Consider the following 12,759-nt stretch of genomic DNA (forward strand, 5'->3'; position numbering starts at 1 on the left):
AAAAATATTAGCAACCAACCCATATGTCTACCTTCCCAACACTACAAAATTTTGGAGAAAAACCTGCATTGAGGGCATTTCAGCTGGCCTCAGTTTCCTCATCTGTGACTTCCAAGTACTCTCCCATATTCCTTTATGTATGAGAAAGGAACTTCCAGGCTTTCACAAATGATCTTTAATCTCATAATCGACTAAAAGGTAAGATTGCAAGATACTACTGTGATCATTGTTAATATGTAGTAAAGCAAAGTATAGCCTGAAAGACTTTATTCTAACCAGGTTTCTTCCTAATGTAATGTAAGGTAAAAAAAAAATGGCTTGATTCTCTATACAGAGATGACTTTCTGTAATCTTCTGATTATTGATAGAAAATCAGACATAAACAGGGAGATACATGCTTGCTGAAGGTGCTTGGCAGTCTCATGGAGGGTGTCCAATGCAGGGTCCATTCTTAAGAAGGATTCCATCTAAATGGTGAGTTCCTTCAGATAGTCCTTTTGCACATGACATTATACTGATTGTATCAAGCTCCAGATCTAATTTATGAAGCTATGCAAAATGTTCTAGGTCTTAATATAGTCAGCACAATATTATTCACAAATAATAGCATCTGGAGGACCTTTACAGCTATAGGGAATACCTTTTCTATTTGGACTCTGCATTTGGACATGCTCCAATGGCGAGCATATGGTTGCCTGTCTATTGCCTTGCTTTTTATTTATTAGAGAGTCATCAAATAATGTTATCTTTGTTATTATACCTTTCAAGGAATTTTGTGTGACTTTAAAAGGTAGGAATAATACCTAACATTTATGTAGCATTTTAAGGGTAACATAGCACTTTACATATTGTCTAAAATATTCATGGGAACCTCTTGTTGGAAGACAGCCTGTAAGTTGACTTTTTGCTCTACTGAATTGAATGTCCGCCAGCAGTAAGCACAGTGGAATCTTGTCTTCTTACTACCTTTTAAAAGTCAGTTCTGGGGGCAGCTAGGTGGCTTAGTGGATAAAGCTCCGGCCTTGGAGTCAGGAGGACCTGAGTTCAAATGTGGCCTCAGACACTTGACACTTACTAGCTGTGTGACCTTGGGCAAGTCACTTAACCCTGATTGCCTCACCAAAAAAAAAAAATGCAAAAAAAGTCAGTTGTGGAATCATAAAGATGTGATTTCCTATAGAATATAGCTTGTTTTCTGTCCTCACCTGAAATTTTATTAGTTTAAGGAATTCCTGGTATAGAAACTCCCTTCATCTTTACAAATTTGCAACTAATCTATAATAAGTAGTCTTAGATAATTGTTTAGGGGCACTAAAAAGTTAAAAGATAGTTCTTGGTTATACAGCTAGCATGTTGGTTGTTTTGTTGTTGTTTGGGGGTTTTTTTGTTGCTTTTTGGTGAGGCAGTTGGGGTTAAGGGACTTGCCCAGGGTCACACAGCTAGTAAGTGTCATGTGTCTGAGGTCAGATTTGAACTCAGATCCTCCTGACTCCAAGGCTGGTCCTCTATCCACTGAGCCACCTAGCTGCCCCAACTAGCATGTTTTAGAGACCAGATCTCAGCTCACTGATATCCTAACTCATAAGTTTTTCTTTACATTCATTTTACCATACTGCTTCTTGTATGTACATTATTCACTCCGTTTTTTTTAAGAGATGGGAAAGTAGGTATGTGGTTGAATAATTATTGGTATTTTTTCAGTTACTATTTTTGGGGGTAATAATAAGATGTAAGATTTTTTCCAAGCCTTTATTATCTCCTAGATCACATACCTAAATCAGATTGAGAATCATGTCACTTCCAACACTTTGGATATCCTTAGTCTACTCCACTTGATCTTCACATCTGTTTATTTTGTGCTGTTCTCCAGCTTCATGGGACATCAGGAACTATGATGTCATAATCTAAATATGCCTGTTATTGATGGAGAAAAGCTCTTGTTATAGAACTCTTGACAGATCTTTTCTATTTATTCTTTGTGATTCTTCTTCTAGTTTCATCTTTAAATGCCCTCAGGGTTATTTTAATTAGCGAGTCTCCCGTCAAGTTTTCTGAAAACTTCTTCTGCCCTTCAACACACTGAATTCTTGTTTTCCCTCTTTATGTTGTATTACCGTGCTCTTATTCCTAAGTAAGGATTCAAACTTTCAAAGAGAAGGGAACAAGTATTGAGTATCCAATATATGCCAAGCACTGTGTTAAGTGCTTTGCAAATATTATCTCATTTGAGCCTACTCCCTTCGATACTCTTAGTAGCTCTCAAGGAAGCTGGTGTAACTTGTCCTATGCCTGCTCTGTTCCTTAAGAAAAACTTTTAAAGCAATTTATTGAAACAAGTGTCTTATGAATAGTCTTCCCCACCCATTTCTCAGTAAAGAATTTTTTAAAATTCCAGATACTAAGATTTGTTAAAAGCTTAGAAATATTTAAAATGATCTAAGCAAGCAAAGACTTCTATTTGAGGTGGGTTTTTTGTCTGTTTGTTTTTGGGTTTTTTTGTCACAGTAAAATGACTGACAAGGAATTAGCAGAATCAAGATCAGGGCTTTTCTGCCTCTGCCTTCTCAAATCTGGCAGACAGAAAATGGGAGTTGGTGCAGTATTGCAGATGGGTATAGTTTGCAATGAAGGTGCAACTTATAGTACTGGATTGCTTAATTGGATAACTGGAAATACTGTATCAGTTGCTTATTTAGAATGTAAGTAACCTGAAGTGAAGCAGGCTGTCAGAATTTTCAGGTTCTCAGTTCATGAAGATGTTCCAACAAACGTGACATAAAAAAGTGTTAATATAAACCATTGCATTTTCACAGCAGTTCTCTAAGAGAAAATATAGCTCTGTGTAAAATAGCTCATCTTTTTAGCATGCCTGTGAAATATGGAATGGGAGAGACTGGGTCATTGGCAAAGTAAAATCTACACAAATTAATTCAGACTCTCTATCTAATTGGATGTATTGTCTCTCTCGTGAATTTTAGAGTCTATGTATTACATGGACCAATGAGTTTATTACCTTCATATTCTCAAGATAGTTCCTTTAGGTCCAAATTGAATTAAAAATGAATTCAAACAGATGACTTGTGAAACAGTAACAACAAAACTACGCTGAAACTTCGGCTATAGCATTAAGTAGAATTGAGGTGATGTGTTATATTAAAAATTTCACCAATGTCAAAAGTAACAGAATCAAATAATGTCAGAAAATGCCTAGCTTGTACTGAGAAAAAGGTCAAAAATTAAAATTCCAATTGAACCCCACCAGGCTTAGTTTTTATTTAGAACAATCCAAAATTGCATGTTCCAAGCCGTATCCCTGAAATGTTCCCATTAGCTAACTAGAATTGCCTATAATTTTACAATCCACTTCTGTCTCTTCTCTCAGTAATGTTAGCCTCAGAATGAGACAGGGGGGATCCTGCTGATCTGTCACTTAGTAGGGCAGATGGTAATTTATTTTTGTGGTGATGAATGGATTTGGTGCTCTCTGATTGCTGGTCAGCTCTAGTTGTCTTTTTGTTTCTACTAGGTTTCAAATCCTGCCTCTGCATGTCCCCTCCTGTTGTGATAAAAGGAGATGGAGAAAAATACAACTTGTTTAAGCAATGACTTGAAAGGCAAAACAAAAGCCCCACACTTTTAAAAGCAAAAGAGAAATCTGACATGGAGGCTTTAGAAAGTCAAAGAATGACTTAACTAGCATGGGTGGCAGATAGGAAAGAGGAAATGGATAGAACAAAGCAGCATATAGCTGACTTTCAGGCTCTAAAAGTTGGTAATCTTTCAAGGCAATAAGCAGAACATTTTGGTATCCAGGAAAGAGATCTAATTATGGTGGTTTTTAAAAAATTTGTAAAATAGAAGATATTTGTTTAACTTCTTATGTCCCTGCTGAACTACAAATCTGAATTCATTTGGATTAGCAAATAAGTAGGCATGTTTTTCCTCCTATTAATTAGCCTTCTAAAAAGCATTCTTTTTGAAAACAAACTCTTGTCTAATAAAGATGATCCCCATAAGAAAGTAAAGAGGGGACTTGAAGAAAGGACTTTGTTAAAAAGTAAAATTGTGGTATTTTGGGGAAGAAACTTGGCGGGTCTATTTAAGTACTGCTAGAGTGCCTCCCATGTGTAAGAAACAAGGCCCTGAGTAATCTCTTAAATATATTCACCAGATGTGATTTTATACACATTTTAAGATTTTTGAAGTGAAATTCTTTTAATTAAGAGTACCGAAGATTATATAATGCAAGAACAGATGTTCTGGTCAAATCTTATCTTTTCTTTGTGGGTGGAAGTGTATACACGTGTAAAAAGTCTTCATAATTAATTTCTGTTGCAGTACATAATGGAGGCATGGGTTAAGATAATTGATTTTCTCTCTTCCATCTAGCATTTAATAACGTAATAGGATATGTTGCTTGTTATTAACTTTTACAATATGCCATAAATACAATGGCACATATTACTAATAGGTTATATATAGCCAGATAATATTTGCATAATGATGCTAGAGCACAGTGTGTGCTTCCAAAAATAGTATGCCAGAGAATGGATGCCCTCTGCCTTTTGAAGCACTGAAGTCACTTCAAGAGAAATGTATCAGTTTGTTTTACTGATAGCAATTTTGCAAACTTTTCCAAACTCAGGTGGATTAACATTTAATTTTGCTATTCTTTTGCCTTTTTGGGACATTTGAATCCTCTGGGATTCAGAGTCTGGAGTTAGTTCTCCTTCATTTATGAAGGCTTTCATTTAGACTTAATTTTTTTTCTCTTGTGACTTAGTTGATTGGGGTAACTAGGTGATGCATTGGATAGAATGCTGGACCTGGAATCAGGAAGACCTGAATTCAGATTTGGTCTCAGATAACTTAGTAGCTGTGTGACCTGTGCAAGTCACTTAACCTCTCTCTGCTTGCCTTAGTTTCCCGAACTGTAAAACGGTGATGATACTAGTAGCACCTGCCTTCCAGAGTTGTCGTGACAATCAAATGAGATCATAATTGTAAAGGGCTTAGCACAGTGCCTGGCACAAAAGAAGTGCTATATAAATGTTAGGTGTTGTTATTATTATTAGCTGTTATTATTAGTTCTTCCCATTATTAGTGTATTGAACCAGTTCAGTGTCTTAATGGTTTATCATACATAGTCTACAGGATACAACGCCTAGTTAAGAAGACTGGATCTGAATCCTTCCCTGGATGTTTGCTGGCTCTGTCACCCCCAGCCATTTGCTTAGCCATTCTTAATCTCAGTATCCTCATCTGTAGAATGGGTAGGTGTAATAGCACCTACCTCACAAGGGAGATAAAATGAGATGGAGATAAAGTTCTTTGCACACCAAAAAGATTTATATAAATGGCAGCTGCTACCCTCTTATCATTTGTATTGTATACTTACAGTGGCATCATTGTGGGAAGCTCACAGATTAAGAAACTCCCTCTACCAGGCTCCCATGCTTATTCTTATTATAAGCTCCTCATGCTTCTTCTGAGGCCAGGTCTCCATGCACTGTATCACTAGTTGTACTTTTCTAAATCTTTATTCAAGTATTACCATTGGGATTTTGTCATTATTCATCACAGAATAAATTCTGTGATCTATGAACTCAGTGAATTAAGTAGTAGGTACAGTATTTTTCCCACTTTGCAAGGTAGAGTAAGGAATTTTTAAAATTTTTATTCTTTCCACTGAGTTAGTGGGAAAACTACTTCCTTTTGATTCGTGTAGTATTATTGAGTGCCCTTCCTGGTTGACTTGTTGCAGCCCCTCCCCCCACCTTCTTGGGTAGTATTTCATATATATATATATATGTATGTCTGTGTGTGTATGTATGTGTGTGTGTGTGTATATATATATATATATATGTGTGTGTGTATATATATATGTGTATATATATGTGTGTCTATATATATATGTGTCTATATATATATATATTTGAAATATGTGTGTGTGTGTGTGTGTGAGTGTGTGTATGTATTTTTAGGCAATTGGGGTTAAGTGATTTGCCCAGGGTTACACAGCTAGTAAGTGTCAAGTGTTTGGTCTGAAGCTGGATTTGAACTCGGGTGCTCCTGACTTCAGGGCCCGCGCTCAATCCACTGCGCCACCTAGCTGCCCCCTTGGGTAGTCTATTCTAAAGGAACTGCAAAAAGTTATGCATGATATATATGTATCTATATATTTTTAAAGTCTTCATGTATCAGTGAAATACAAAATAGAATTATACAAAATTTTTAAAAAAATTTTTTTATAGGAAGCTATTGAGTCTTTCAAAGAAGCCTTGAAACAGAAAGCTGATTTTATTGATGCGTATAAAAGTCTTGGTCAAGCCTACAGGTGAGTGAACGTGATTAGGGCTGATTTGAATGCCATCCAAAATGATAGGAACATTTTAAAGAAACTTTTAACATTACACTAAGGTAAGAAGCCATGGTTGGTGAGGAAAAATAACATTTTCTCCCATTTATGAGAAGGCCCAAGACTTTCCTGAGTCTGGTGCCCCTGCCTGCAAAGGGAACCTAAAAAGCAAAATTAGTTGCAAAAAACGAATTTTAGACACTTTACTATGGAGTCTGTTTAGTACCAAAAGAGTACTGCAAATGTGTGCTTGATGTTGCTAAATATAAACAGTGTTTAAGGAAGAATTTTTAGATGAGTTTGCAAACCATACTGTAGAAAATGCTAGTAAACCAGATCCTGGAATTAAGAGAAGTCAAGGAACAAGAGAAAAAGGAGAATTTAAAAAAAAAAAAGGAGAGGTGTAGGGCAAAGAGTCAAATCAAATGAACAAGCGAAAAGAAGACATTATTACAAAAGGCTACGATAGCAAAAATTCCTAGAACAAAGAAAAATATGCAGAAAGAATGTGTGACTTTGTAAATGTAAAATTAGACTTAAAGAAATAGCAAAGTTTCTTTCATCCTAAATTCTGCAGTAGAAATGTTAAAATAGTAGACTGCCCTTCTTTATGGTATTTCACTGTTCTATACAAAGCAGCTCATTCTTTTGTTTTTTTAGATTGCTAATAATTGGGGGGAAATCTGCCGTGCTAATGCATGAAACAGATTTAATTAAATAAAGAAATTGGTTATGTAAAAAATTAGATTGGTTATTCTGAATTACATAGATATATAAATGTGTTAAAGGGAGGTAATACAATTTAATCTTTTTTTCGTATAACCACTTTTAAACTAAATCTGTTTCATGCATTAGCATAACAGATTCCCCTGTTCATTAGACTTTAGTAAAATCTTAAAAAAAAAAAAACTAAACCAAAACCCAAGCAGTTTTGTATAGAATAGTGAAATGCCTAAGATAAAGGCAGCCTTCTATTTTACTGACAACATAACTCAACTGAAACTGTTTTCTCTAAGGTTACCAAAATTCTATTAGCTGCTTAATCAGATGAGGTTCCCCCCGCCCCAATCTTTAACCTTCTTAACCCCTCTGCAGCATTTGCCACTATTGACTAGCATCTTCTACTAAATAACTCTTGCTTTCCTCTGTTTGACACTATTCTGTCCTGCTCTTTCTCCTACCTGCTGGGGTGATCTTCTTCAGTCTCCTTTGCTAGGTAATCAGCCTTACCTCATGCTCTACACTCATGGGCCTCCTCTTATTTATTTTAAAAAAAAAAGCATTTTCATTGATATATTTCATTTTGCATCACCTACATTTCTACCATGTCCTTCTTTTCCATCCTTCCTAAAGAGTTATTCCTTAAAATTAAGTATGAAGAAAAACAGAGAAAATTTCTACAACACTAAACAAGAGGTCAAAAAAGCTTGTCATTATATGTGGTATCCCACACCCATAGTCTCCCACTTGTGCAAAAAAAAAAAGGGTTGGAGAAGGTATTATATCATACCTCTTTTGGGGAGCCACACTTGGTTATTATAACTGCATGGCACTTAGCACTCTCTGCCAGCAGGAAGAACACCATTTCCTATGCTCCTTTTTAAATGGGAGCAGGAAGAACCATAGGTCAAGGAAGACCCCAGCCCCATGGCCTGACTAACCATTACCCTTTGCCAGCTTGGGAACCACTACCCCATACCTCTGACAGCTACCATAGAGGAGGGACAGGAACAATTGTGCCCCAGTGCCCCAATTCAGCATCATTTGTACTAACCCTTGGAAACTCTGAGCTATTACTTCTGTGTGTGTGTATATATAGGAATATATAGGAAGAAACCATGTCCATTTTGTAATTTGGATTCCTTCATCCCCATGCTCTTCAACCCTACCTTGCCCAATTCCTACTCTGACACCAATTGTTCCCTCCACTGTGCTCTCTAAAATTCCTTTTCCATAATGAACAAAACTCCCCTTAATCCTGGACCTCTTTCTCTCACACTCCTTCCATATACTAGCTCTCCCTGAGATCTGGCTCCCCTGAGCCTTACCAGACCCACAGTCATTGTTATCTGGCCTATGGATGCACCTCAAGGACCTCTGGACCTCTCTGTCCACTTTGAAGCTGGACTTTTATGTGGTGTCTTCCTCAGTAGAGTGTAAGTTGCTTGAGGTCAGGGACTGTTTTGTTCGATCTTTGTCTCCTTGGCACTTAGCACAGTGCCTGAGATATAGTAGTTGCTGCTTAAATGCTAACTAAACTATTGAATGAAATGTTGAGTGGGTAGTTGGGAATATGACACAGGAGTTCAAGAGAAATTAGGGTTAGATAAATCCGAGAGATGATAATTAAGGCTATGAGAGTTGAGATCATAAAAGGAGAGATTATAGAGAGAGAAGAGGTTCAAGGACAGAGCCTTGAGTGATACCTACCTTTAGTGAGTTGGAAGGGTAGACTCCAGCCCAGGACACTGAAGGTATATCAGACAGGTAAGAGGAAAACTAAGAGAGAGAAATGTCATGAAAGCCAAAGGAAGAGAGAGTGGTCAGCAGCATTGGAAACTTCAGAGAGGTCAAGTAAGATAATAAATAATTGAGAAAAGGCCGTTAAATTTTGCAGTTAAGAGAGAACATTGTAGAGAGCAGCTTTAATTGAGTGGTGGCACTGAAGCCAAATTGCAGGGGATTGAGAATGAATGTGAGACGAGGAAGTGGACATAGTAAGTATAAGTGATTTTTTCCATCATCTCATCCCCTGTTTACATACTGTACGTGGAATGAGAGGCAGCATGGATATACTAGTGAATACCAGATTTGCAACGAGAATGCCCAAGCTCAAACTACTTTCTAGCCTTTCCACTTTGGTCACTTTATATCTCTGACCTTTGGGTTCCTAGACTGTAAAATAGGCTCAGTAATTCCAGCACTTCCTACCTGTAGTAGTAATCTGAAAATTCCATAATTTTACAAATAATGTTTCTTAAAAAATAAAGTACTGTCTTTTCTAGGTCAGTAACCACTTATATCAGGGGTTCTCAGCCTAGGAATTTGTATGTTTTTTAATATTTTGGTAACTATTTCAATATATTTGGGATGTATACATATATATGTATATATATGTGTATATACATATATACACATATGAAACTATCTACCTGTAGATAAGTAGTTTTCATTTGTATTCTACTGTAATTGGTCTTCCTTGAAATCATACAAGTTTTATTTTATACATTTAAAAATCTTGTTCTGAGAAAGGATCCACAAATTCCTCCAGATTGTCAAAGGAGTCCATGGCACAAAAAAGATTAAGAATGCCTAATTTAGATGCCAGTTTGTTTTCTGGGAGCAGAATCACTTTTTGAGTCAAGGTGATTACATTACTCACATTATTTGTAAGAGGAAATTTATTTCTAGAGTTCAGTCTGCCTCACATTTTTTATTTTGTTGTTATAACATTTGGGTAAGGTTTGGTGGAAGATGTAAGAACATGATGTGCCAGAATTCATACAGGTTGTCAGTGCTGTAGCCTGGGCTAGAACATAGGCATCAAAACTAATAATAATAAACACATTATAAATTTGATTAGAATTCAACTAAAAGCAGATTTACATGTCAACTAATTATATCTATACCCTGTTCTTAACTATTGTGTGACACATCTAGAGAACTGGGCAACTTTGAAGCAGCCACTGAGAGTTTTCAAAGGGCCCTGCTGCTCAACCAGAATCATGTGCAGACCTTACAACTCCGAGGGATGATGCTTTATCACCATGGCAGCTTACAGGAAGCCCTAAAGAATTTCAAGGTGAGCAACGGATGGAATTCTTACACTGTAGGGTGGTTGTTTTTTATATGCTTCCAGTAAAATGAGTGTAGTGGGCACCACATGGTTGGAAAAGAATGTTGGATATGGAGTCAGGTTCGGGATTTGAATCTCACCTCTGTCACTCTCTGTATGGTTGGAGACAAGCTGTTTAACCTCTCTGGACCTCAGTTTCCTCATCTATAGAATGAAGAGGTGGGACCACACATCCTCTAAGGTCCCTTCCAATTCTAAATCTACAATCCTAAAATCCTGTGATATGCACAACAGAGGCTAATTTACAAAGCATTTGATGTGGTTTAACCTGGAGTGGAAATTTGGTAACTAAGTTAAAGGTGTCTTCTGAATAAAGAGTTTCAATTTTGTTTTAACCCAGACAGATTGTATGACTGCATTTTCTTTTTTAATTCCCCAGAGGTGCCTACAACTAGAGCCATACAACGAAGTGTGCCAGTATATGAAAGGACTCAGCCATGTGGCAATGGGGCACTTCTATGAAGGAATAAAAGCACAAACTAAAGTCATGCTAAATGACCCTCTCCCAGGCCAGAAGGCTAGTCCAGAGTATCTGAAAGTGAAATACCTCCGAGGTAAGGCAGAAATGACCAAAACCATACCCACCTCCCATCCCTTACCCCTTTGGAGCTATAATAATTCAATTCAGCGGTCATTTATCATACACTGTGTGCAAGGCACTGGAGATATAAAGACAAAAACGAAACAATTCCTATCCTTGAGGAACATATTTGGGCAAAAATTGTAACAGTCCTATTTTATCTTCATTTCACTTGAGAGCTGTATCACCTTCTAAAGATAGGTTAGATATAGGTAAGAAAAGGAATCCTTTGCACATAAAGGTCCCTTGGGCCAATTGGTCTTCCAAGCATCTTGTGGCTTTAAGAAAATAAGTACTGAATATTTTGCATTAGTGAAAGAAGAAAACAAAATTCAGTGAGCTATCTCCAACTATGTTTTTTATTTTCTTTTTAATTTGTGGAACAAAACAAGCATTTTCTGTAACATAGTACAATGAAAAAGGCAATTGTATGTGAAACTGCAAATCTGCTATGCAGAACTTGCTATTCCTTTCAATATACAACAAAATTGTTCTGTAAATTTTTTTTTCTCCTTTGCCCCCCCCACCTTAGATACAAATAGGTATTTATAGGTAGAATTATTCTATACATACTTCTGTTTATCATTTCTTTCTCTAGATGCAGATAGCATTTTTCTTCATATGTCCTTTATAGTTAATTTGAGTATTTATAATGGACAAAATAACATATTAGCTCAAGTTGTTCTTCAAATAGTATTGCTGTTACTGTATACAGTGTGCTCTTGGTTCTGCTCATTTCACTCTTCATTATTTTGTGCAAGTTTTTCCATGTTTTTCTATGTCATTGAGCTCATCACTTCTTAAAGCACAGTAGTATTCCCCATAGAGTTGAAATCATGTCTTCCATTGTTTCACCTCATTTTTATTCCTTTGGTCTGAGTTTCCATATTGTCTGGCTTAGGGGTTGAGTTGGCAATTTTAGTCTATAACCTTTCATATGAGGCAGTTGGGTGGTACAGTAGCACACTCGGCTTGCAGTCAAGTGAACCTGAGTTCATATCCAATCTCAGATACTTATTAGCCTTGTGATTCTGGACAGATAATGTAATAACCTCCATTTCCTCATCTGCAGTATAGGGATAATAGTAGCCTCTACCCCACAGGGTTGTTGTGGTGACCAAGTGAGATTGCATAGGTCAAGAGCTTTGGAGACTTCAAAGCTCTATTTAAATGGTAGCTATTGTGATGATGGTGATGATAAAACTCTAAACTCTGGTTCCATAATGTCATCTTCCACAGGATAAACAGGTGCAGTCATCCAAAACCTTTTTGGCTTTACGATTGAGAAAATCAGATCTTTACTATCATGCATGGAAGGTTAGGTGAATTTAATCTAAAATGGCCTAGATTCATTTGACCTTTTTTAGCTTAGCACCTGAAGTCAGTGTTGTTTCATGCTTTATTATATTATCATTTAATCACAGTGATTTACTAAATTTAGAATGCTCATTTTAAATTCCTGAATAGATTAAGTAACAGTTGGCTGACAAGACTATCATATGGCACTGAACCATGGGGAAAAACGCTGTTGGCACTGTGTTTGAGTGGGTCAAACATTTCTCCTTTTCTACAGAGTACTCTCGTTATCTTCATGCCCACCTTGATACCCCGCTTACAGAGTATAATATTGATGTGGATTTGCCTGGAAGCTTCAAAGATCACTGGGCTAAAAATTTGCCCTTTCTCATAGAGGATTATGAAGAGCAGCCAGGTCTACAACCCCATATCAAGTAAGTGATCAAGCTGAAGGTCTCTTTTTGGGCCCCCAGTTCACTGTCCTGTACATGCACAACAACATTTTCTCTACATGTTCCTTCAAGTTAACTTTGCTTGAGGTTAATAGCACTGAAAATATTTTTAGTACAGCGAGTTGAAACTTACTTAAGGATAGCTTTTCTCCCTCTTGTTTGTGTGCTATATGCCGTTTACTGTAGCCCCAAACTGAAATCCAGACTAAAAGTACTC

General features: G+C 36.8%; 1 protein-coding gene across 4 annotated transcripts in view; it reads left to right on the forward strand.

The window, feature by feature from the left end:
* TTC13 (tetratricopeptide repeat domain 13) overlaps nt 1-12,759 on the forward strand; it is a 111,779-nt gene that overhangs the window by 47,735 nt on the left and 51,285 nt on the right. For all 4 annotated transcript variants that reach the window (XM_021000404.2, XM_078156221.1, XM_021000402.2 and 1 more), the window contains exons 9-12: nt 6,255-6,337; nt 10,019-10,160; nt 10,594-10,768; nt 12,368-12,524. In XM_021000404.2, coding sequence (XP_020856063.1) covers nt 6,255-6,337; nt 10,019-10,160; nt 10,594-10,768; nt 12,368-12,524 — 557 coding nt within the window. The remainder of the gene's footprint in view (nt 1-6,254; nt 6,338-10,018; nt 10,161-10,593; nt 10,769-12,367; nt 12,525-12,759) is intronic.

This window comes from Phascolarctos cinereus, unplaced genomic scaffold (assembly GCF_003287225.1).
Source record: "Phascolarctos cinereus isolate Bilbo 61053 unplaced genomic scaffold, phaCin_HiC Scaffold_5;HRSCAF=322, whole genome shotgun sequence".
Taxonomy (NCBI): Eukaryota; Metazoa; Chordata; class Mammalia; order Diprotodontia; family Phascolarctidae; genus Phascolarctos; species Phascolarctos cinereus.